This window comes from Pollicipes pollicipes, unplaced genomic scaffold, assembly GCF_011947565.3.
Source record: "Pollicipes pollicipes isolate AB1234 unplaced genomic scaffold, Ppol_2.1 Scaffold_7231;HRSCAF=8579_pilon_pilon_pilon, whole genome shotgun sequence".
NCBI lineage: Eukaryota > Metazoa > Arthropoda > Thecostraca > Pollicipedomorpha > Pollicipedidae > Pollicipes > Pollicipes pollicipes.
Window position 1 is genome coordinate 41,907,949 of NW_023597034.1, and position 25,808 is coordinate 41,933,756.

A 25,808-nucleotide genomic window follows, 5' to 3' on the forward strand; every position below is an offset into this window, starting at 1 on the left:
TAAGTTTATTATCGTCGGTACGTAACCATGGCAGCTACAAGGCGTGCAGGCAGTCACGCCCGAGCTGTGATCACAGGAGCTAGACGACCGGCGAACACGGAGCAAGACGCGTTCGTTGCACACAAATGTCTGAATGACTGGGAAGCACCCTCGTCTATGCTGGAGGGCAGAAGACAGAGCTCTGCTCAGCGTCCAACATGCCCGTCCAGTCTCCACGAAGGGCTTGCCGGTCTCAGGGTGTGCGATGCGCAGCGTATTCGATGCATTCTTCCCCCGCCGGGTGCAGCGCTGGCGAGCGTTGGCTGCCAGCCCCCCGCCGCCTGCTTGTTAGCACCATATGATGGATCTCAGCCGGATCTCTTGACAGCCTGGCGCTCGTCAATTTGAAACTTGCTGAAACTCCGGCACTAGATACTGGGCAACTTGGGCAATGCAAAGGAGCATCGCAACTTTGTTCATTTGGGTCGCTTAATCCCCGTTTCAATGCGCGAAGGAACAGACCGGCTATCCGTGATATGTGATTATGGCTCGTGTTTTCCCCGCCTCCGCGCGAACTCACTACCGGCAAAGACATGTGGCATTCCCAGAGCTGTTCAACCGTACTGAGTTCGACAACTGTTCAACAACTATTCGACAACCCGAGTTCAACCGTTCAGGCCATTTGTTTTCCTTTGACAACCACTAGAATTCCTGATTGCCATCACCAGCAACACACGTCACGTTCTGTGTAAGACTGGCTGTTGTGAGGTCCAGTTTCCACCAGATGGTGGCTGCGCCTGTCTGATGCGGGGTATCAGGTATATTCCCAGCTGATGTGCAATTGAGTCTGCCCTATTATTTATCGTGGGCTTGGTCTATGCATTTAAGTTGACATTTAAAATAAAGACGCAGTCCAGAAAGTCGCTATTTCACCAGAGTCACTCAGCCTCGGAGAGCAGAGTTTGGCTATTGCTTATCCAATGGAGAGTCCGTGTGCATGCCGTGGCGAGTCGGCGTACATGCTGTGACGTGTCGGCGTACATGCCGTGGCGAGTCGGCGTACATGCCGTGGCGAGTCGGCGTACATGCCGTGACGTGTCGGCGCGCACACCATGACGTGCCAGAGTACATACGTGCCGTACCCAACGCTGTCATTGGCGTGTGCCCTCCGGCTGTCAAATATCTCACAGCGGCCATTGCAGTCGAGGAGTGGATAGCTTTACGGTCCCGCTGGGGCCATCGGGGCAGCCGCCGAGCGCAGGGCTGGGGCCGACTTTCGTGCCGAGCTACGTGGCTCACCAAATTTGGTTAATAACCTGATGGTGAGGTCGCCGCCGCTCTCTGTACGGTCCGGGTAGATTGCCAACTGGCGCAGCTGAGTGAAGCCCATTGTCATCACGGAGATGAGATCGCGTTGGGGTCTTGTCTGCACAAGCATTCATCACGGCTCCATGCATAGACCTTTCCCATCCGTGCCGTTGCCCGCTGTTCGTCACCCTCATGTGCTGTCAAAGTCCTTCGGCCGCAGCATGCCATGTGCATGTCGCGTCACGATGCTAGGCCGGAATCCGCAGTGCATTGTTGCGTGGTGCGCATTTTGCCAGGCTCCAAGCCGCAGCCATGGTGAGAATATAGAGCACCATGGCCTCACGGGCCGCACGCGGTGATACTGGCGGCGCTAACGTCCCACCCTGCTGTTGCAGCGTGACGGTACACATCGAGGTGGAGGACGTGAACGAGTTCGCGCCCCGCTTCACCGAGCGTTCGTACATCCTGGACGTGGACGAGGGCCGCCTGTACGACGAGATCGTCCAGGTGTCGGCCGAGGACAAGGACTGCTCGCCCAAGTACGGCGACATCTGCCAGTACGAGATCCTGAGCAGCGACCAGCCTTTCATCATCAACAGCCAGGGTCAGTGTGACGTTGAGGCGGGCTCCGGCCGCTCGTCATCATCAGCCAGGGACAGTCCATACTTAAGTACGCTGACAATGGTCCATTCTTCACCGAAAGCAGCCGCGGTGAGGACAGGCTGTGAAGCTCCGAGCCTCGCAGTAGCGGCGTCTCCGTCATCATCAACAGACAGAGCGAGGTCACGCTTCACCAGCGATCTGTGTGCGTCAACTTCAGCAGCCAGAACGAGTTGTAATCCCTGGGCTGCGCTCAGACCTTCACTTTCCCGACTCAGCTGCTAAACTACGACAGTATTAAACACCATTGACGATGGACTCAACATCAATCGGAGACCAGTGAGGGGCGCGATTGGCGGCGTGCCATTGTGGGTCCTCTGCCATGTGGGCTGCACAAAAGCTCTACCGATGTTGGTTGTGTGGGCTCCGCTTGTGGCGGCAAAGCGATTTTGCCGTGACCTCTGCTAGCCGACCCCTCAGCTGAGACGTCAGATATCGGCGCGGCTGCTTGACTCGGCCTTCAGGTCAGGCATGCCAGTTCCTCCCTCCGGGTTTTTTAGTAGCCGCCGATCGTGTTCGAGCGGACCAGTGAACTTCGCGGCCGTCGCCGGCAGGCCATGGGTCACAGCTGGCGGGGCGGGCCGGCGCGGGCACGACCCCGCGGCTGCGCGTGGCTCGCGGGTCACGCCGGGCGTGCCGCAGAACCTCCGACCCTGAGAGGCATCGACCCGGCGGATACCGGACTAACTTTCTTACGTCTGGGATGGCCCGTCTTCTGGGACTCCTTCGCGTACGATCCCGGGTGGCTCGTGTACTGGGAAGCGCTGAGTGCGGCTAACAGCAGCAGCAAGAGCGCGAGTCATAGCGTAGCTATGCGCTGGAAGGGACTTCTGTTGAGGGCGGGCCGGAGGACGCCCTCGCGTCACACTAGAGAACGTGAGCACTCAGCTCATCATACTGCTCTGCAGCTGGATGGTCTTCTGACAAAGTTTGGCTGAAGACCTGAACACCTTTCTCTCAATGAGCCAACTTTGCCCATGAGCTTCACTTGTAGGATGTATGCAAGTAGACATAGTGCTTATTGGATCATAGCTTGTCATAAGATGCGGGAAGTTGCGGCGTAAGACTTGCGTCATCTCACCTTCGAGCTTACTCGTGTTTGGAAGTACGGCAAGAACAGTCTGTGCTTTTGCTATTCTCAGGTGTTCGGGATTTCCTGTCGTAGGGATAGCTGTTATTGTCTTTGCTGTAATTCTGGGGTGTATACAGCCTGCTATTCCGGATGTACACGGCAATTTCAGACGTCAAACACCTGTCTAGTTTCCTCAGGATGTGGGATTCTTTTTTTAGCTCTGGATTTACCGTAACATTTCGGTCGGCGCCATTTTGATTCGTTCTTGACGCCGTCACATGTGGCCTTGGTCATGCGAACACGGACCCTGCAGCCACCGCAAACAGTACCGATGTGAGGCGCCAAACTCATGGCACACAGGTGGCGCCGGCTTCTTCAAGGCCCCAGGCGCGCTGAGCGTGCGGGGGTGGCTGGTTTAAGTGAACCCTGCGCGGGTGTATTTCAATCATATCGCAGCTGAGGCTGTCAGGCTGGGAGGCACGTATTTGGACGAGGCCGACCTATTTAGTGTTCTTTGACGCGCCGTGCTGACGGAAGCGTGGTGGGGCCGTCTGCGGCGTAGGAGCTCGCAGAATGAACTCGGTGGCTATTTATGGGGAGACACGGGCTTACGAGTTTCGCTTTTCGAGCGGCAGTAAGTGGCTTTACTGGCGCTCAGCGTGGGCTCCTGTATTTTAATGATAAGCTGTCAGAAATAGCACGATCCCCTCTCGTTATACGTCACGTTGATTATCGAGATGAAAAGCAGAGACGAAGCCGAGGGTGGAGAGGGGGGGGGGGAGGGGCAGGGGAGGAGGTCATATCCTCCTCCCACTGAGTCAAGATGTTTACACTAAATGCAACCGTGTCCCTCCTTAAGATTTCGACCGATGAGAACTCGGGCAAATCTGCCCTCCCCGGACAACAATTCTGGCTGCATGCTTAGTAAGAAGCGGCACCAGTTTGTGTTCGTATAGCCAACTACGGAATGTTTGCTTCAGAAAGTTCTTATTAAAACCACAGCGACCTTCACCGGCACACGTGGTTTATCGTTACAGACCGGAAGGTCACATGCGACAGTCTGCCCATTCGAATAACAGCGGGAGACCGTTGCACCGGTCTTAAACCGGCTGTGCACCTCCCAGGACGGAAGCGGTGCAGCGGACTCGGTTGGGCCATGCTGTCCCATCTGGGTAGGGCCTTCTTTGACGCCTGGCCGGCCTCCGTTCCCCCGGTTGCCGCGGGATGGGAAGGAGCGGGCCAGGGCTTTGGTGACCTAACCTGACCTGAGCTGACGTGATGTGGCGTGACCTGACCTGGTGGGCTGGTGTGCGACTTCGCCCCGCGTTAGCAGAACCCATCTGTGACCTGGCCTTAGCTGACCCAATGTGGCGTGACCTGACCTGGCGGGCTGGTGTGCGACACCGACGAGCTCTGATAACGTCCCGCGCTACCAGAGCCCATCCCTGGCAGATCAGGCCGGTCCTTCTCCGCGACTGCCCAGCACCGTCGTGAGCCACCATTAATTCCCGCGAATCGATGCCGCCTTAATGATGGAATGAAACGGAAATTTCTGCTCAGTCGGACCGGACCGACTTCCTGGAACTCTCAAAAGAAAGTGGCCGAATTCACCGGAGAGAATCAAGATAAATGCGCCAACGTCTCATTACGTGACGCAGAGGTAGCTCCGCGAGGCTTTGCCGGCGCATTAAGTTCTGCAACGATCCGGGGAGAGCCGGGTAGAGCGTTATAGCCATTATCGTGCCACATCCGCGTCAAGCCCCGTTAATCAGTACTGGGCTTATGGGCCGTATCCCAAACGTCCGTCCGACATGCAGAAATATCTCCTTTAATATCTTTATATATCTCTTTAACATCTCTAAATATCTCCTTTGATCCCGGTTGCGGTTTTGGCGCAGCGTGATACGTCCCAGCCGCAATTATTTGCTAACCGCAGCCGAACCAGGCTGCTATGCTGCCTCCCGGATTGTTGTTTGGAGCAGCCCGTACCAGTCGCCTGGGCCGGACCGGCTAAGCTCGGTGTCACACCGTGCGGTCGGACCGCCGGCGGGGCCTCCTGACAGTACCTGATGAGGTGCGCTCGCGCCGCTCCATGGATCCCCCCCCCCCCCCCCGGCGGTGGGTGTGGACGGTGGCCTGACACGGCTGGCAGGGCGAGCACGCCGGCCGCCAGCGCTGATGACCTCGGCGGGGTCTAACGAGCCGGTGACATGCGGCAGCCGACCCGGCCGGTCCGCAGGTCGGCCGGCACGCACCAGCGCTGAGCACCGGCCGCGGTGGGTGCGCTTCTGCCGGCCGCTGGGCTGACCTGGGACGGCCAGTCCTGGGCTCCGGATCCGGGGATCCCGGTCCTTGGGGTCTGGTCCTGGCTCGGGTCGGGATCCGGCGATCCCAGTCCTTGGGGACTGGTCCTGGCTCGGATCGGGATCCGGAGATCCCTGTTCTTTCGCTGCGGATCCGGGGATCCCGGTCCTTAGGGTCTGGTTCTGGCTCGGATCGGGATCCGGAGATCCCTGTTCTTTCGTTCCGGATCCGGGGATACCGGTCCTTGGGCTTCAGATCCGGCGATCCCGGTCCTTGGGATCTGGTCCTAGTTCGGGTCGGGATCCGGCGTCCTGGCTCCGTAGGTGTTGCGGTGACGTGGAGGCAGCTGTTCTGGATCTAGCCTGGGACCGCGGCTGGCCACTTGTTCCGCTCTCAGTTACCCGGACCGGATCTTTGAGGTCGTCTGTCGTTTTAAGTTCGGCGAGATTTACGTAGAATATGTGTGGGAGCTGAGATTTTCGGTTCGGTTGCCGTATTTAATTGCTTTGAGGGTAAATCTGAATACTCATAAGCTGTACATGGTGTGGAATCTACTTCCAGGTGAATCTATGGCGGCTAAAAGCACCAACACGTATGACCGGTTCCGTTGTATATCAAAAGCACAGTTGCCGGGTGAAGACCGAAGGTCAGCGTGGAAGGTCGGAACGAAAAACTGCCGTTTGGCGTTATTTTTTTGTAACTTTAAAACTTAACAAAAAGTGAACCTGCCTATTGCTTCGTGTGCATGTCTGGAGGGTTGCGACCTTTGATCTGTATGATGTTCTTTTTGTCAGTCGTTTCATCTTTATGTTGCGAATTCCCAACAGGCATTGGGATCTGTGGCTCCTGCGTGCAGGGAGGGGGGGGGGGGGGTTCTGGCACACCAAGGGCGTACCATTATTGCGACATAATGCTTGTACCACAGCGCTACGCAGCGATGTAAAAAGAAGCGAGGACCTGGTGGAGAGGGCTGCTTGATCAGGCGCTTTTGATGAAAAATGGTTGAGATTTGTTAAGTTTATTTATTTCATACAGCCACTGTCACAGCTACCACGCCACTTGCTTTACCCGTGGTGCCACGGCTGAATGGTTACAAATACGTCCGTATTTGCCACGATTTCTGTATTCGAGCATTCGCCCAGCCCAAGTGGTCGGTTCATTATTAGAACGCCGTGAACTCGGACGCCGAGCTCTAATGTCTGGCCCGCCGATACGACGTGATGAACGAGAGGGGCACAAAGTAGCCCGCGCGTACAATCACTCACAATCCGGACACAGCGCCGTCAAACAACGCGTGATGAGGACCAGCACTCAAGCACCATGCACGTTCGAAGTTGGAACCAAATGGAACTCCGCGCCATCTACGCGAGGGGCGTCCGTGCGAATTTCGGCGCCGAGTGCTTTTAATCCGGCTGAAGTGGCTTGAGGACCGAGAACTCCCAGCGGGCGGAGACCCGAGCGGCTCTCGGCGCGGCTCGCATGCTGGCGCGACTTGGTATGCGCGCCGCGATCTGTATTCGGCGGCGAAGGCGGCGTTCAATTCCACCTGACGCCGGTGGGACCGGGCCGCGGTCCCGGACAATCTGCCCGCGCCGGTCGGCAGTCACCTCGGCGGCTTTAAATCAAGCGCCCCGCCATTATTGGGGCGGGCTCGTTTTCGACCCGGTGCTCGTTCCGTGCCCGGAGGGCGGGGTCCGCCGTGTAGGAGGGGGGCGGGGGGGGGGGGGTCCGGCCTCAGCAAAAGAGAGCGAAGGGCAGCTTCCGGTCGGGCTCTGGTTTCACAACCCAAGCCCTGGGCAGCTGACCGTGAGTGACGCGGCACTGGGTGGCTTGTACCCACCTTGTGGTCGGTCGAGGCGGGCCTCGCACGGGAGGGTGCCAGGGGAGAAGGGTGGGGGGGGATGGGAGGGGTGGCAAAGGCGGACGAAATGTGCGCACATGGCCAGCCGGCTGGTACGTGTGAGCGGTGGCAGTTACCCGCCCCGCAGGGGAGGGTAACTGCTGTAGAACTCAAACACAAACTGAACGGGTCCGGATGATCCGTCTGACCGGGTGTGTTCTGCCACAGGCTGGACTGGTCCGTAGAGCAGGGTTCGTTGCTTGCCTTCGCGCGGTGACTAAGTGACCGCGTGATAGCGGTGGCCTGGCCTGCGGAAGTTTACTCACCGGCGCACAACTGGCTAACGGACGGGGCGCGGAGTGGTGCTAACGACCCCCTCGTTTTGCAACGCCTGTGTCGCATGCGAGAACGGAAGTCAGCCCTCGTCAGCCAAGTGACACATCGACAGCTGGTAGACCCGCGGACTTCCCGCTAATCGTCTTTAGCTTTAAGCCAGGCGGGCTGTGAACGAACAGTCCGATCTGATGACATGTGTTGTCAGGGCGTAACCCATGTTGATTTTGTTGGATAGTGTATCAGTGTTGTACTGAGACCCTTGGGGCAGGGCGCCTGCCAGGGCTCCCCTGAGATACACATGCGACCAGCACGTTATACACAGATAATCTCTCATTAGGATGACGTCCTACATACTACAATAAAGCCGCGGCACCATCCCGTTGTCGTGAGTGTATGGCGCAGGGTTGGACATGGTTGGATGGCGTGTTGCGCTTTTTTCATGTCACCCCTTTCCCATACGTTTGTGTTTGATGCTTTCCTAGTTAACCATTTCAGCATCAGGACTCCCTCATCCATTTCCTTCTCCTGCCACAAACAAATCGAACAAGAAGCGCGTAAAAAGCCTATCGTAATGCGTTCCTTTTATGCTGTTTTCTGAAGGCAGAAGGGAAAGTGAAATAGTTTCCAAACCGCTGTCGGAGAAAAAAATCCCTTTGAAACGTCCGCTGGCAGCTAATAACAGTGTGTTGGTTTATGTTGATGCTTCAAAGTGTTAGACCAAATCTGGTGGGTGTACTGTGAATATGCTGCTATCAAAATCACCTCAGTGATTAGAAAACCAGGAATATCACACAACTCTCTTTTAAGCGTTAACAACAAATATTTGCGGCAACCAGAAGTGTTTGAAACATGAGCGTTTGAAACATCAGCACCATAGCAGCCAGATTTGATGACCTTCACTTTTGTAGATCGATTACAAACTGAAGCAAAGAAAGAAAGAAAAATTGGCAAAGGCATCACACAAGACTCGGACAGAATACACACAGAATCGTAGAATACGTAAACTGACTAAATTAGAAAGAGCGGCATGAGCTTAAGAAGTGAATTGACATGCTCTCTCAACTTAAGAACTTTCCCTGTTTTTACACCCGAATACACATGCTATACAAGCTGTCGGTATACCCCTCGGTCCATGCCAACGGACCGGGCTGCCACCATTAGAATAAATGCTGCATGTTTCCGACGCATCCAGTTGGATTGAGAGCTACAGCACCGCGTCGACCCCGTTCGTTTCTGACCGCACAAGCTCTCCGCCGCTGTCGCCTTAAATTCATGCCACTTGCCCGACAGACGTCAGCACCGCCCCCTCGTCGTCCTCTCGACGAGTCAGCGACCTTTGCAACAGCGCGCTCGTTCCTGCGACCCGCCGATCGGACACCGCAGGTCCGCCTGACCGGAACACCCACCCCGCACCCTCCCGGCCCTCCCGGGCAGCGACGCACCTTCGCCGCTGCTTCGTCGCCGGCCGGACCGCCGCCGCCGTCGACACCGACGTCGGATGACGCTTCGGGCGTCGACGCGTCGTCGGCCGTGTCCAATCTTCTCCTGCGCGCCGCGGTGGCCCATCCCGACTCCTGTCCGCCTGTTGAATTGGCGCGGTCGGGCCGGCCGGCGGCGCCCGTTCGGCGGCGTCCTCCACGCGCCGGGGCGGACCCGTGCCCGGCCGCGATGAGAAACGACGCCGGCGCGGTCGCGGCCGGCGCAAATTGGAAAAGTTGGACCCACGTCGCCACCGCCCCCGGGGGATCGGCGTGCATCGGGCGGCGGGGGAGTGGGGGGGGGGGGGGAGGGGAGCGGGCGGGGTCGCCCGAGGGAGCGGTGGAGTGGCGACCGCGGGTCATGACGTTAAGTAGGTCGGTCAGAGACTTTTGTCAGTGTACGTGCGCCATGCGGTCATACAAGACCTCACGAGACTTCTTTTGCCAGGCAGTTTGAGGTAAAGCCACCTTTAATAAAGCATATGGGGCTCATGTGGGCCTACGTTGTCAACACGCTATAATTTGTCTCTGTGTGCGCACGTTAGCAGATCACTACTGTACTTCTAAATGAGAGCAGCATGTACCGCTGATATCAAGTTCTTCTCAGGAGCGGTGGACATAATGACGGGAAAGGGATTGGGGAAGCCGCAGAGGACGCAGCCACGCCCATCTCTGGGGAAATTTAGCATTAACCGTACGACTCTACTTGGAAAGAAGCGTGAGATAAATGTCATTCCGTGTACTCTTAGAAGATTCGCTGTCTCAGATTTCTCTGTTAATTGCAACGGATCCCCGGCGACGCTATCTGCTGTACCCGGTTGATCAGCTCGCAGTCTAAGCCACGATGTTGAATTATGCGACTATGCGAGAGCCGTCCGTTCTGTCGGAGGGCGAGATCTGCCGCTGTTTGTCGTAATCGGTCTGTTGTTCACATGTCTACATGAGGTCTGACCGCTGTGAATGCTGCGCCGTTCCGGCCGTGACGCTGACCGGTGTGCCTCCGCTGATCCTCCTCAGGTACCATCCGCAACACTGAGCCGCTGTCGTACGAGAAGTCGCACAACCACATCCTCTTCATCGTGGCCTACGACTGTGGCATGAAGAAGTCGGACAAGGTCACCGTCACCATCAAGGTCAACCGGGTCTGCCACCTCGGCTGGAAAGGTATTGGATCGCCCTCCCTACAGTATTTGCTGACGTAACGTACTGACAGCCCCGTTTGTAAGCCCTGCAGGCGTTTTTGCATAGTCACCGAGCAGCTACCCGGTATGCGTGCGGTCCTCTATAACGGTTTTGCGGGTCCAGTGCGGCCCCTCCGAACTGCAGGCCCGTCTCCCGAGGCATGTCGCTTCTGTGATTGTGTCGCGCCGCTGGCGGCCACATCAGTTGGAGCACCTGTCTCCGGGCGTCCTGCACACTTACCGCGGCCACTCCGCGCTCCCGACAATCACTGATTACGGTCCGCGCTCGCTGAGCGCCCTCAATGGGAGGCGATTCGGGCTCAGGATTGTGGCGCGCGGGCCGATCCGGACGCCGCACCCCGCACAGGACGCTCTGGTGTCACCGCAGCGACCGGCGTGGGCTGCATTGCGGGCTACGACGCTCGCATCACTTGGACAGGTCATGTGTGACGCTGGATTGCAGATTACACTCACATGGAATATCAAAAAGCCCTCACACCCGTAGTGAGCACCCTCCTGAGCTTCCCACCTACGGCCGTGCCACTCGTGTTCGTTACCAGCTGATAGCCGCCTAGCCGTGGCTCGGAGGGCGTTTGTCAGAATCCGCACACAGGGTGTGGTTATTTTATGCGGTGCCGCGAGCCGTTCGCCGTCGACGCTGGGCCTGCCGGCGACGGCTGCTGCTGTTATGCAGACGGTTCCGTGACGACGGCGTCAGGCGACCGACCGCTCTCGGCCCTGGCTGTGCCAGGAGTCGCGGAGAGTGAGGGACAGGACGGTTCTGTCACGGCGCAGCGACCGAACCGCTCTCGGCCCTGGCTGTGCCAGGAGTCGCGGAGAGTGAGGGACAGGACGGTTCTGTCACGGCGTCAGGCGACCGACCGCTCTCGGCCCTGGCTGTGCCAGGAGTCGCGGAGAGTGAGGGACAGGACGGTGCTGTCACGACGTCAGGCGACCGACCGCTCTCGGCCCTGGCTGTGCCAGGAGTCGCGGAGAGTGAGGGACAGGACGGTGCTGTCACGACGTCAGGCGACCGACCGCTCTCGGCCCTGGCTGTGCCAGGAGTCGCGGAGAGTGAGGGACAGGACGGTGCTGTCACGGCGTCAGGCGACCGACCGCTTTGGGCACTGGCTGTCAGGAGTCGCGCATAGCGAGAAACAGGGCGGTTCTGTCTCACGGCGGCGGCGGACAGCTAGCCAGATTACCCACATTACCCACACCATATGCGATCATCCTCATCACCCCGTCTGTCTCTCTCACCAAGATGTTGGCTCTTCCCTACAGTTTCTCGTCATCTGCGCCTGAATACGGCACTGACCCGGTGACGGCCTCTGAATCACGCTGTCAGTCCTCCTCTCACCGCCAGAAGGAGTTTGGGATGGGACCACGTGTGGTCGGGACATTTGTCTCCGCCGCCGAGCCGCCGTGGCAGTCACGGTCTGGCTCTGAACGCTTTGAGAGAAATATGATAATTGGAATGGTATGCTATGAATAAAAGCCATTCGCATGCAACGCCATGCCCGGTTGGCGCGAGGGCATAGGGCGTGGGGCAAATTGGAGGGTGGCATCATGCTGGTCTCGTCCCTCAATTTGGTTACTAAATCACTGGTCATGATAGTGTCCGCCGTGGACAGCTTTGTCATACTCTGGAGGCGCTTAGACAGCCTGCGTGCATAGCAGCTAACCCTCCACACACATCCGAGCCCCGTCAGCGGGCCTGTTTTGGCTTCGTGCGGTGGCGGCACTGAGTCTCCTGCTCTTGACTGGTGGCTCGCGACTGTGGCACCAGCTCAGCCGCTGGCCGTCCGACCGGCCGGCCGACCTCGGACCGGCCGCCGGAGCAGGTCGATAGGTGGGCCGGCCGCGACCGACCCGGCTGTTAATGTCCGGCCTGTGCCTGGAGTGACGGGCCGCCGTCACCGACTGCGTGTTTTTCCTCCTGACACCGCCCTCGCCGTCCCCCCCCCCCCCTCCTCCACCGGCCGGGGCGGGGTTCCGTGGCGACGGCAGCTCTTAGCGACTCTGAGAGTCAGCCGGCAGCTGCCAGGGCCAGGGTCGTCCTCCACCGGCCGGGGCGGGGCTCCCTGGTGACGGCAGCTCTTAGCGACTCTGAAAGGCAGCCGGCAACTGCTAGAGCCGGGGTCGTCCTCCACCGGCCGGGGCGGGGTTCCCTGGTGACGGCAGTTCTGAGCGACTCTGAGAGGCGGCCGGTAGCTGCCAGGGCCGGGGTCGTTCACGACGGAGAGGCCAGTGCCGATCGCCGAAATGAACGCCCGCCGTGATGGAGCACTGGCTATGTATTGCTTTCATGTGTCGGCGAAAGCGGAAAGTAACGAAGCCAAGCAACGACGGATGAGGCGATGGAGGCAGGAGCGACGGTCGGGGATGACTTATGCAATATTTGTGTAAAAGGTCTGTTGATGTAGACGTTACATTGTGTTTTGGCTTATAATAGGCGCGGTGCTCGTGGGTGAGGTTGCCATTACGGAAGCCCAGTTGCTGTTTCTCTCTTTCTCTGTTTTTCTACTTCTCTGTTTGTATTCTCTTTCTCCGTTTTTAGGTGAAGACTACCATAATCGAACTTAATCGGCACTAATCTCTGTGTAGCATCGCTCATAGATTATGCCTTCAGACGACTGAATCCATCGAGGGCAACACTCTGCGAAGAAGCATTTTGGGCCTCTCTTTTTGAAATGTCCTCCACCTTTTCCTCCGACTGACTGGGCACCGTGATGAGAGCTTTGAACCCAATCCCTCGTTAATTGACCCGCTGAGGAGGTCTTTGTCTTGTCTGGAGACATTAAGACTCGGCTTGATTTCCGCGTCGCTGGCTAGCTTTCTCATGTCTCTTGCAATGGTGCCATTTCTTCGGTAGCCTCAGCTGCGCAGCTCGGACGATGGGATTTGTGGATCAGAGGTCGGCACTTACCCTCTACTGTACCGTGCTGATGTACAAGGAGTGAACGAGTTCCAGTAGTCAGAGTCCTCTTCCTCTACCAGCACACAAAAAAAACACGTCATTGGCTCATTTACCAACAGTTTGGTCCAATGAGTGAACGGCATTGCTCACGAAGGCCTAAGATTCGCGGCATTCCAAACACTTCGAAATCCCTTGACAAATACAGCAGGGATGTGTTGCCTTTAAGCAGTTTCAGATCTCGGAGTTACTGAGCTCAGACCGCTATTTAAAATGTAGGAAGCTGTCTGCGTTAGAAACAAGCTGGAATATGCGTAAATCTTATGTAATCTTGTATGACTTTGAAAACAAACTGAAAATGGTAAAGCATGTAACGCAGGAAGTTAGATAAAAACGGCTTTCACCATTAAACTGGAATGAGAAAGTGCGCTCACTTGTTATGCAAAACTAGTTAACACAGCATGAGCTCTTTATTTGGCCCGACCGAACCAGTTCATGTGGCAAATTTGTCACAGTAAATGTGTGGGCTAACATATCAGGTTCTATCTGTTATTCATTGCGAGCACATTCCATCGGGTATCAGGTGTGCTTGGAGATGGTCTGCGGCACTGTGCGGTGAATAATGGAATAGTTGTGCTCCGGCTTCCTGCGCCCGAGGCCTGTAGAGGCGGTGTAGTGTCAGAAGCTGGCTTCCGAGCTGAACTTTAAGTTTAAGTTGTAATAGTTGTGCTCCGGCTTCCTGCGCCCGAGGCCTGCAGAGGCGGTGTAGTGTCAGAAGCTGGCTTCCGAGCTGACCTTTAAGTGATCGCCATGTACCGAACCCGCATCGTCTCACTGGAGCAGCTGACTATCGTCTCAAGACATTGCAGTGTTTTAGGGGGATGCGGGCAGCATTTACAACGGATGCAAGGTTGTTTAAATGTGGTCAGCTCGCCCCCAAAAGGTCTGATTGTGCGGACTATCTCAAGGTGACGATATTGTTGCGCATAACCGATCCACAGCACGGCGTTGCACACTCTGGTCATTCTAAAACTGTTAACAATTGACACTGGTTGGAGTCTGCTAACTGCAGTGGGGTCTTCTCGGTGCTTTTCACCTTCTGTAATGGTGCCTTCTTTTTCACCAAGCATGTTGTATATGGCTAACGGCAACGAAACACGAGTGAGCAAGGAAAGTTGGTTAGTATAGCCTACGTCAGAGGGTCTGTACTATGTTGAGGTATCGATGGGCCGCTTGCAAACAAACGGGGCTATAGGCACCGGGATCTTTTTCGCAGGTAACCAGTCATACTCATCTGGCGACCGGCTTCCTCAGGGTTCGATCTTTTTAACGCAACTGATCACCGATCGTTGATGGGCGAAGGCGATATCGATACCGAGTACTTCACAAGTCATTTCAAGCGGTCGTTCCCTCGCGACAAACCTTTCGATGTTACCTCGGTCGGCGGTAGGCGTCGTCTTGTGCCGGTTAGCCCCGCGGGCGCGGCGTGTTGACGGCCATGGTCGTCCGGCCGCTGTCTCGGCTCCGCCGCCGCTGAGTCAGGGTCCCGTGCCGAGCTGTGTCGCACGTGCGACACGTGTTGCAGCGCACGTGACCGGCCTTCCGCCGCCGTGTCCGGCCGTCGTGTGGCATGCAGGACGCAGATCTGTCCTGCATGTGCCAGCCGCTCGGTGAGTGCTGTCAGCACATGTAACTGCCGCACGTGGCAGGCTGTGTGACCCGCTTAGGCATTCTGTCTGGAGGCGTCTCGCATCACACATCTGTCTGCGTTCTCTAGGAGCGGGACGGACTCCATGAGCAGGGCTTCTCACAGCCGAACACATGGCATCCGGCTTCTGGCTAGGCAGAAAATGGTTTCGAATATACTTCCGCTAAATGTAACTAATGATAAATAAATGATAAAAATAAATGTAATAAAAGATAAATGTAAATGTAAAAAAAAAACGGGTCAAGATCGCATTTGTGTGTAGTGAGATTAACGTGCTGCGAACATAGCCCAATATGAGGATGTATGGCGATAGAATGTTATAGATCCATAGAAGGATGCGTGACGACGTGCGCTGCACTCTCTGTGAGCAGTTATATATCTTTTTAGAAATTGGGTGCATTGGAAATTATTGCTTCTGTTTTGAATGCCGGAGGCGTTGTAAAATGTTTAGTGATGTTGAGTGTGATCCTGGTTGTATGTTTAACTGGACATTGTTTTCCGACTCAATGCCAGCCTGAGGCCGAATCTTGTTCGTTGTTTGGCGCATTTCATTTGATCGTGAACGAAAAATGAAATAATTAGAACGTTAAGGATTACTCTTTATTTTACAATTGCAGTCCGTGCTTTAGACATTCATTGCAATGACATTCGTTGGGTAGTACAAAACAGTCTTCGAATAGAGATTTGTCAGTTGGTTACAGAGAAGCAACTCGCCAAGGTATAAAGTTTCCCTTCCGCCGCCTGGCGCTCGGGAAGGCGTGACCTTTAGAGGCATGACAAGATGAAGCCTGGGGCTTGTGTGGGTGGTTTCACTCCTTAAATGGGTTTCAACTTTGTCGACCTTTGAAATTTCTTCACGTGTTGGGCTTTGGTCGTGTCCCCCATGCGATTCCACTTCAAGCATACTACTACCGCGTCAGTGCGCCAGACACGCTGGTTGAGACACCACCGGTGTATCCATTGTAGGCAGCGTTGGCACCTGCGGCTGGATCCGCTCGGATCCAGTGGGATCCACCCGGACCGAGTGTAGTCCGCTCGGATCCAGTGGGGTCCGCTCGGAACCAGTGGGATCTGCTCGGATCCAGTGGGATCTGATTGGATCTGGTGGGATCCGCTTGGATCCGTCGACCAATCCGGTATGTTTGCCTCGCGATCCAGTAAATAGAACGTTTAAGCTATCTCGCGCAACTGTGCGAAGTTGGTGATCTTGGCAGGTTATGTTCGAAATCGGTTAACCAGATGCATTTGTAAAACAACGTCAGCTTTTGCTGTTCCGTCGGGTGTCTAAGTGTAAGATAAGTTGAGGATTCACTTCGTTTAATCCACGGACAAGGGTGGGTGACGATAGTGCAAAACCATCCCACGATTTTATCTACGATGTTCACGTAATGTGCGATCAGCGGGCGCTCATGCATTACTTGCACGCTTTCTTAAACGAGCAACTGTGCTAGAGAAACAGCTCTCAAAATGTGCTGTCACTCTCATCAAATGCACACGCGGACCCATCGCCTCATGACCCCTGACACATTAGGACGATTTGTGTGCAGCATGTGTTCAGTGGAATGTGTCGTCACTAAAGACCCGGTATGGGGTGGGGCCACTGCCCCCGCAATAGCAAAACCTGGTCATCTCATGAGTTATATTGACTGTGGCTTGCGTGGCTATGTTACGTGACTGTACAACAATCTACAGAGAGCAGCAGCTTTGTTTCTTCCACGTGCAACCATAGAATAGATAGAATATGTGAATTTCAACAGCTTCTAACGAGATATAACAGCTTGCTACATTGCGAATGGCAGCAAGTATTTAAAACGCCGACCAGAACATCTTCAGATCTGGCCGTCAGATGTCAGTAGTAACGGCGGATGCGTGCTATGCTGTGCCGCCATACATCCATGTGTTGCGGTGCAGTCCTACAACGTGTGAATTACGGCGTCCCAACATGGCGCACAATGTCCGCCACGCGGCCATTGGTACTGACGTGCTGACTTTACCGACTTACTGCTGATTCTCCTCCGATGCTCCGTCGACTAGCGCTCCGCCACTGACGTGCCGGCGCCGCGTGTCCACCAGATCTGCCCGAGCACGTGGAGTACGCGCCGGCCTCGGGCGCCGTCCAGCTGTTCCCGGACGCCACGCTGGACATGTGCGAGGTGCCGTGCGCCGTGGACCGCGTGCAGAGCAAGATCTCGCTGCAGACGTCGCACATCGGCAAGGGCTGCGACCGCGACACGTACTCGGTGGAGAGCCAGCGCAAGCTGTGCGGCGCCGACCGGCGGGCGGTCGACCTGCTGCCGTCGCCGTCCGCCGGCGCCGAGTGGACCCGCCCGCTGCCGCGCGACCACGGCCACGAGTCGGACGAGGTGTTCCAGGTGGGTGGGGCGGACACGGGGGTTCGGGTCAGGGTCCGGGCCGGGCGGACTCTTCACGGAGGAGGCAGGCGGAGGGAAGGCAGTGGTGCGGTGCGTTGGGATAATTTCGGCAACACGCTGGCCTCAAGTAGTTAAATATTTTGAGCCTAGAACGTTGTTGAAAGTGTCAAACCATCAAGCTTTGCCATGCTCTTGGGACACTAAGCTCTTCAAAAATCAGGAAAAATAGTCGGTTCATTATATGACGCGACACGTAGTGTGTTTGTGTGTTCATGCCCGTATGGTCTTGTCCTCAGTATTTTTGGGTTGTCGAACTGAGGAAACGAGTGAGCCTGTTATTGTCAAGCTCGAATGGATAGTTCAGAAGCACGCCTCGCTCTTCCAAAGTAGAATATGACATCGACGCAGGTCAACTGACCAGCCTGCGTTTCCGCCCACATCGACCGGGTTGTTAAATCAGCTGTATGTTTTTACGCCAGCTCCTGCCATGGCCAATTCCGTTCCCCGATGTTTGCGTTACGTTATGCAGCCTTATTAAAGCCGGCTGTTGTGCTGAATATTCCACATTCATATGCCCTGCGGCTGTTTTCGTAGCTCAGAATACGCTGATTGCTGTTGATTAGTATAGATCCAGGCGGGCTCATTTGTTCTGTACACAACTTTCCGCCCATCGCTCCCCTTCGCTCTCTCCGCGTCCCTCTCTCTACTTGCCCTCGAGCCAAGGACCGTCCGTAGAACCGAATCCCCTTGAATTAATTCAAAAAGTGTCTGACGTAAGCCATCTGGAGGAGCGCTGTTATGTAAAGCGATCATTCCACAGAACCAATGTTCTTCGAGCGACTTTACCACGAACCGGCTACCTCTTTTTCTGAGAACATCTCTGTCCAACCGTAACCATGCTAGAGGGACATTCCCAGAGAACACATACCCTGAGGGCACCTGCTGTTAACTGTGCCTTTCTCTTTGGGCTTCTGTTGCTGAGGGGGAGCGACATCCTCTCGTCCGTGCCGGCAGTTTGACGGCGTCAGCACGGCGGTGGTGGTGCCGCCGTCGGTGATGAAGCCCCAGCTGGGCACCACCTTCACCGTGTCCATGTGGCTTCGGCATGCCGACCACCCTGGCCAGGACAAACACGTCAAGGAGCACATCCTCTGCAACGCCGACGACCACAGTAAGTGGAGCGGGCGGCTGGGGACAGACCGGGCTGGGGACGGGCTAGAGCGGGCTGCGACGGGCAGTGACGGGCTGGGTGTGGGGACGGGCCAGGCTTGGCACCTGGAGACAGGCCGGGCAGGGGACGGGCTGGGGACGGGCTGCGACGGGCTGCGACGGGCTGCGATGAGCTGCAACGGGCTGCGACGGGCTGGTTTGGGGACGGACCAGGCTTGGCAGCTGGGGACAGACCGGGCTGGGGACGGGCTAGAACAGGCTGCGACGGGCAGTGACGGGTTGGGCTGGGGACGGACCAGGCATGGCAGCTGGAGACAGAACGGACAGGGGACGTGCTGGGGACGGGCTGCGACGGCTGCGACGAGCTGCGATAGGTTGCGATGGGCTGCGATGGACTGGTTTGGGGACGGACCAGGCTTGGCAGCTGGAGACAGGCCGGGCAGGGGACGGGCTGGGGACGGGCTGCGACGGGCTGCGACGGGCTGCGACGGGCTGCGATGAGCTGCAACGAGCTGTGACGGGCTGGTTTGGGGACGGACCAGGCTTTGCAGCTGGAGACAGGCCAGGCAAGGATGGGCCGGGCCGGGGCGGCTGGAAATGACGGCCCGCTGCGCTTTTGTGATATCATTGGGTCAATGGTTGGATTTCGGTCTCTTTCTGGCAGGCCGCCTCAGTCTGGAGTGAGTCGGAGGTCGTTACGGTCACTAAGGGGACCGATGATCGGGCGTGGCTTGTGTTTGAATAGCTTCGAACAACGTTCAATTTGATAAAAATACGATTCGATCTCAACTACTTAACTGCTCAACTACTCAACTACTCAGACTCAAGCTCTGATTTAAGCTGTGGGCCCACGGAAGACGTCGAAGTGATTCATAGACTTCCCGTTTGTTTGCAAATGTTAGTTTAGGGCGTCAGAGAATGGATGCAGCGGTTTTTAAACGTGCGTGGTTGGTTTCCTTGATGTGGCAGATAAACAGTAATAAAAGACTTCGCTTTTAGTTAGTGGGAGTGCCAGCGGATCACATCTCACTAATACGCTGTGAGATGCCATGTCGGCGTGTCGGTGTCACGTAAACGCGGCTCGTTTTGGCAGGGAGTTGGATGATGCCGGCGAGCCATGCGGCCTCAGCGAATAGTTAGATGTGAGAAAGCCGAGTGGCGTCAGTGAGTCATGACATCAATGAGTCGTGCGGCGTCAGTGAGCCGTTGCGTTGGCGGGGGATGTTACACCGGGGGTTTGTGTTGCATCACTGACTCGGGCGGCGTCAGCGAGTCCGCGCAGCGTCAGTGAGCCGTTGCGTTGGCGGGGGATGTTACACCAGGGAGTCGTGTTGCATCATTGACTCGGGCAGCGTCAGCGAGTCTGCGCAGCGTCAGCGGGGCGTGCGAAGCGGGCAGATCAGGCGGGAAGGGGCCGGCCCGCCTCGTCGACCGCCTTTCTGCCGTGCATTAGCGGCTCACAATGCGGCCGGAAAGGTCGCGGGTCGCTTGGTCAATACCGCCGTTAATCAGCGCAGGCAGCGCGGGGCCGCGGCATAGGTTGCGTCAAACGCTGGCGGCGGTGTCGACCCGCTGGCAGGCTCGGTCCTCCCCCTCCCCTCCGGACTGTTTCCGGTCCGTTCGCCAATGTAGCTGCTGATGGGAAGTAGGTACGCACGGCGGCGCGACCTGCTGTTGAAGCGGTACGTCAGTGGCAGGGCGAAGCCGCCGCCTGGGTGAAGCTCCTGTTTATTGGGCTCAGTGGTCTACCGAGCCATGTGGACCTTCGTGCGTACTCTTGGATGAAGAGAGGTGGCTGCTAGAAGTTTGCTTGGTTTCCCACGAAGCAGATTACACGCTAACTTTGCGGTTTGGATAGCGTGACACGAATTTATTTTCCCCGTTCATTGCTTGTGTGAAACGTCGGATGTTGTGTCCCATCCTGCGGGCAACAAGACAGCACCTGCAGAAGCATACCAACGGAAACATGGTCAAACAGCGGCTATTAAGAGCATGGGTGGAAGTGATGCGCGCCTTCGCCTGTGCGCGTTCCGAGCTTCTAATCGGGCTGCAGCTACCCTCAGGCGACTCAGCATCGGCGTGCGGAAGCCCTGGAGAGCCGTCGATTTTGAGCTTCAATCTCCGGACCGCCGGCGGCAGCAACAGCCTGGGTTAGGCGCACGCGAGCCCTCCCACCCTGGAAAACACGCACAAAAACCGTAACTTTGCTCGGGGAGCGGCCCCCGTAGCGCTGCGACTCCCGGGGGCATTTGGCCCGCATTGTAGCGCTTTGTATGCCCCCGACCCAGTTAAAGGCAAAGTGAACTGGAAGCCTTGCTCGGCAAGCGTCAAAGTTTGGCTGGTTTCAAAACAGGGTATCGGTATGTTTGCGTGCAGTTTCGGTATTGACTGAACGAAACGAGAAAATCTACGCACGGAACTCGGGCTAAATGCCTGCCGGCTGTATTGATATTGGCAGAACTCGGCATGCTTCACGGAGCTTGTTTTCCTTTTTGCCGTGTCGTTGGTGTTGCGGCCCGCTCGCTGGACTGGTTTTGCAGCCAGCAAAGGACTCAGTGAACTGGTTCAGGAAGGCCTCAGATGGGCTCGATTCCTACCTGCGGCGTCGTGTTTTCCGGCAAGGTGTGGAAATCTTTAGCACGATCGGTCATGCGTGGTCTCCGTGCCACGTTACAAATACCTGTTACTGTATGCTCACTACATACATATATATATATATATATATATATATATATATATATATATATATATATGTTTATGTGTGTGTATTAACGCAGACATTCATGACTTATATTGACGCTAAGGTCGGGAAAATGATCCGGCAGCTCCGAGCTCTCGCGTGGTAGGACCAGCGTTCGCCAAACGAGCTATGCCCAGCCAGCGCTGTCAGCTCAGCGCCGCTCGGGCAGGCAATTCCAGCGGCTAACTTCTTTTTGAGAAGTTTTGAAGCTGCTGTCGTTGATCGGTCGTCGGTATTCAGTGTGTTCCCGTGAGACCCGGGCGTCGAGACGGAACAGATTGACCTGTTGCTCCCGGGGGTCGGGACCAGCGGATGGCGAACACTGGAACCTGTCCCGGAACGCATGGCTGGTCAGCTGGTTACCAGCGACGCACACATATGTGGCTGGATGAATTGCCTCGCCTCGTGCACGTACGGCAGTCCGCTGTGTACAGCGTCTATCAAATGCCTATCGTGCCCAGTTGTGGGATGAGGCAGCGTTCGAGACCCATCCAAACACAGCTGGGCCAGCGACTTCCTGTCGGTCGACCTCCGCTGTCGAACGCATGGGCATGTTACGATGACCTTCTGTGTCGAACGCGTATGCGTGTTCCGCTGGGTGTTGTGTGACCAATGCCGGGGATGAACTGTCACCACCATGTGTTCGTGTTTCGCGTGACGCTGTGTGACCAATTCCAGGAACGAACCATCACCACTATGTGTTCGTGTTCCGCCTGACGCCGTGTGACCGATTCCAGGGATGAACCGTCACCACTACGCGCTGTTCATTCGCAACTGTCATTTGATCCTGTTGCTGCGTCGCGAGTACGACGAGGCCAACCTCAACACGTTCTCCCCGGCCGAGTGGCGCTGGCAGATACCGCAGGTGGGTGGTCGTGACTGCTCCGACTGGCAGGTGCCGCAGGTGAGTGGTCGCGACTTCTCCGACTGGGAGGTGTCTCAGGTGGGGGATGTGACTGCTCCGACTAGCAGGTGCCCGATGCTGGCAGATGCTGTACATCTGGGAGTGGATCATCGGTGTAAGAATCCTCTTGTTGGAGCACATGCAGCACCAACCAGCTTCCTTAGATTCATCAGGTACATTTGACTACTGACATGTCTATGGTCACCCTTCACATCTTCACTTTGCAGCATGATGAACAGCTGACAATATATGATATCCCTCCATCAAAAGACACATAGTAAGCAAATTACGTTGGAATGAAGCCTGCGAACAATTTTTTTTTCTTTTTGGTCTTCTTTACGCGTTTTATTCTGATGGTGGTCACATATCTGTGCGACCACCATCATAAATTAAAGCCTGAGTAGCAAAAAAAGGGCCACATGTTGCACTGGACGAATGGAGAGGAATTCTGTATTTCGGATATACAGTGTAAGCGGTCGAGAACGAAGCCAAGACAACTGGTTTTGAGTGTGACGCGTATTTTCGTAATCAAAGTACTTGAGAATTCGTGCGAACTTCGGCGTAAAAGACCCTACCACCGTTTAGTCTTCCGCACAATCATCATGCATGACTGTTCCACTGTTGCGACGATTCCTACACACTGAGGCACAACAGAACAAACTGGGCCGACAAACGACCAGCGACGCTTGCAATGGAAAAGCAACAGCGACGCTCGGTGCTGCCGCGCCGCGCTTCTTCAATACGTTTCTTAGAGGCGGCACTCCCCACGCTGATGCGTCTTCCGTTTCCGTGTCTCCAGGCGTGCCGTCGCAGCGGTACCCGATAACGCATTTATGAGCCTTCTACGGCACTGGATGTGCTCGGCATAGTGTTTTTGTGGCAAGGCGCACAGGTGATGGGAAAACAGTGGTTCGTTATTGGAACAGTGGCCGTTGCGTGCTGCTGCTTTGTTTGCCAGCGTCGGCATTGGTGCCACAGGTGGAGCTGAATGCGAACCGCAAGCAAAGGTGCGGGGCTGAAGGCAGTGGAAATGACACTGGGCCGCTATGACACCGTGCCGTGGTAGCAGGGGCGTATATTCCTTTTTATTTGGGCGGGGGGGGGGGACTCAGCCGTCCCCCAACTTGAGCTCCACCCCTACCCCCAGCTGTGAGAAGGAAGTGGGCCAAACTCGGAGAAAACCCGTTTGTTGGTATATTTCGGGATGGGCTGTGTCATTTTTCACCATTCAAGCCCCCCCCCCCACGACTCGTTTTGGGAAAGTGCGCTCTTGCGTGTTAGCCAGGGTATAGAATGCTACATTATGTGGGGCTTTCTGGCCGCCAACTAGCAGGGGTGTAGCTTCACAAAATGAGTTTGGGGGCTGAGCAGTGAAATAACTCAACCTTTTTACGTCAAAGTTGGGGGAGGGAGACTCAGTCCCGGTTAGGGGCTGAAGCCCTCCCCTAACCGAAAAGCAAATTATAGCCCTGCGAGCACGGCACCCCAACTTCACCCGTCCTATGCAGATATTGTCAGCACCCACTCTTCAAACTAGCAAGAGATTGAGCTCCCCTTGATATCCAGCTGATCCTGACGGCACGCACTGCTAAACACACAGATTACGGTCCAATAGCGGTAGGAATAACGGTGTCGGCGCCGGATCACGACTAAAGTACTGCTACAGTTTATTTCTCCTTAACTGGCCACGTCCCCAAAGCACTGGTGCTTTGGGGCTTCTTGAGATGCTCATAGAGCATTCAGTGATCATCATCATCAGTGAGTCGATGTTGAGCTGCTCTCCGGTCTCTACCTTCAATGCGAGCATGTATTTATCAGAGCTTGTGCTTGTCATGAAACAGTATACCGGGTATCCTACACAGAATTGGTAACCAAAGCCCAGAGAAAGGAGCGCCTTGTCATTCGTCACCGCTGCAAGACATTGGCCTCGATTGTAATCGGGCAGCTCTCGTGCGACGAAATCGCTGAACTCAGTCTATGTCACATTTCCTTTTTCGCCTGATGACGTGTCCTACATGTCCATGGGCTGGCAGAGGGAGTGAACCGCCTGACGTCACAGCTCGAGGTGACCGGGGTTAGGCTGGTATGTCCTGGGCATGGTGTACGGTGTAGGAGGTATTTCTAACAGGGCGATGTCTCTGGTATTGCTTGTTTTGCATTGATCGTCGCTACTATCACTCATGGAATCCTATTGTCCTGATTACCTATTAAACATGCGAGTTGGCTGACAAAATAATTGGCTTGGTTAAGTAGCTGCAGTATGATAAAAGTGTTTCTGTATGTGACCTAACCGTTTTATGCCATCGCAAAGCAATGTCCGACTTGTGGATGACAACCGATTTTGTGGGGCGTCAATCCACAGCGAACAGCATATAGATACGCACGGACCCCGGCCACACCGATGATGATTACTGACTCAAGATTGACATTACAACTTGCTATGCGGTTTATACTTGGAATGTCACTGATGTTGTACAATGCCGGTGGCCGTGCTACTATCTAGCATCGAAAGAGTCCTGGCTTGCCCCGCCTTAGTCGAGCGCATTTTCCACGCATCTTTTCGAACACCGAAATTCTGTCTCACATTCTCATTCCAATTGGATGTAACGGCCTGGATGCAGCCAATGTCAACGCGCGACCTCATTCCAATCGCATGCGTGCCTCAGGGGCCAGCCTGAGGCACAGTCCGCCCGACCCACCCCGCCCGGCTCCTTCTCTGCCCCTTGACTGACCCCACGCTTCGTCGACAGGTGTGCGACGACGAGTGGCATCACTACGCGCTGAGCATGAAGTACCCGGAGCTGTCGCTGGTCGTGGACGGCCGGCTGCTGAATGTCGAACCCCAGATGCACGAGGTCATCGACGACTGGCCGCTGCACTCGGCGCCCGACCTTGCCACGCGCCTCAGCGTTGGCGGCTGCTGGCAGGGTGAGTCCACTGCTGCCGGCGGGGGCGCGCGCTGCCGCGGGCAGGGTGAGTCCACTGCTGCCGGCGGGGGCGCGCGCTGCCGCGGGCAGGGTGAATCCACTGCTCTCGGCGGGGGCGCGCGCTGCTGCTGGCAGGGTGAGTCCACTGCTGCCGACGGAGGCGCGAGCTGTTGCGAGTAGGCTGAGTCCGCTGCCGCGGGCAGGACAGGACTCGCCCTATCCGCAGCGCTGCTGCGGGTAGGGTAAGTCCACTGCAAATCCACGACTGCCGGCTGAGGCGCGCGCTGCTGCGGGCAGGGTGAGTCCACTGCTGCCTGCGGGGGTACGTGCGGCTGCGGGCAGGGGGAGTTCACAGTAGCGGCTGGGGTGCGTGCTGCTGCGGGCAGGATGAGCCCACTGCTGCTGGTAGCAGGGTGAGTCCACTCCAGGGAGTCCACTGCTGGTACGAGGGGAGTCTTCAGGTGCTGATGGCCCGTCGCAGAAGGTATCGGCGAAAAAACCACGCTCGAACTCCACTTTCCTGGCTAGCTGGTTGTCTACAGCAACGCGTCTGCTGACGAAACAGGCAGGACGCTTCCTCAGTTCACACCACCAATGACTGAACGCGGACTAAAGCGACTCCGATCTCCGCAGATCTTTCAGTGGTGGTGGCTGCCTCATGGGGGTCACGTTTTAACTCGGTTTCTTTCCATCCACATAGCTAACGCTAAACGTTGGCCGAATTTTTCGGGGGGGGGGGGGGCGAAGGAAGGGCAGCCGCTCCTTCCCGACCACCAGCCGTCCGTCCGGCCCGCTTCCGTGAGCCGTCTCCCGCGCCGCCAGTTCAGGAGCTATCGCCGTCCACCATCCGGATTAGCCTCGGCGCCTGGGCGCGTTTTGTTCGCAGCTCTCGCTGATAAGGAACCGCGCCTT

The 25,808-nt window shown here is 56.3% G+C and overlaps 1 protein-coding gene across 1 annotated transcript in view; it reads left to right on the plus strand.

Annotated features, from left to right (window-relative positions):
- Positions 1–25,808, plus strand: part of Cals (calsyntenin 1) — a gene marked incomplete at its 5' end in the record, with an annotated part of 55,676 nt that overhangs the window by 12,477 nt on the left and 17,391 nt on the right. The window contains 6 exons of the mRNA XM_037233878.1: positions 1,683–1,891; positions 9,995–10,141; positions 16,857–17,155; positions 18,170–18,326; positions 21,803–21,930; positions 24,720–24,897. Of these exons, the coding sequence (XP_037089773.1) occupies positions 1,683–1,891; positions 9,995–10,141; positions 16,857–17,155; positions 18,170–18,326; positions 21,803–21,930; positions 24,720–24,897 (1,118 nt within the window). The remainder of the gene's footprint in view (positions 1–1,682; positions 1,892–9,994; positions 10,142–16,856; positions 17,156–18,169; positions 18,327–21,802; positions 21,931–24,719; positions 24,898–25,808) is intronic.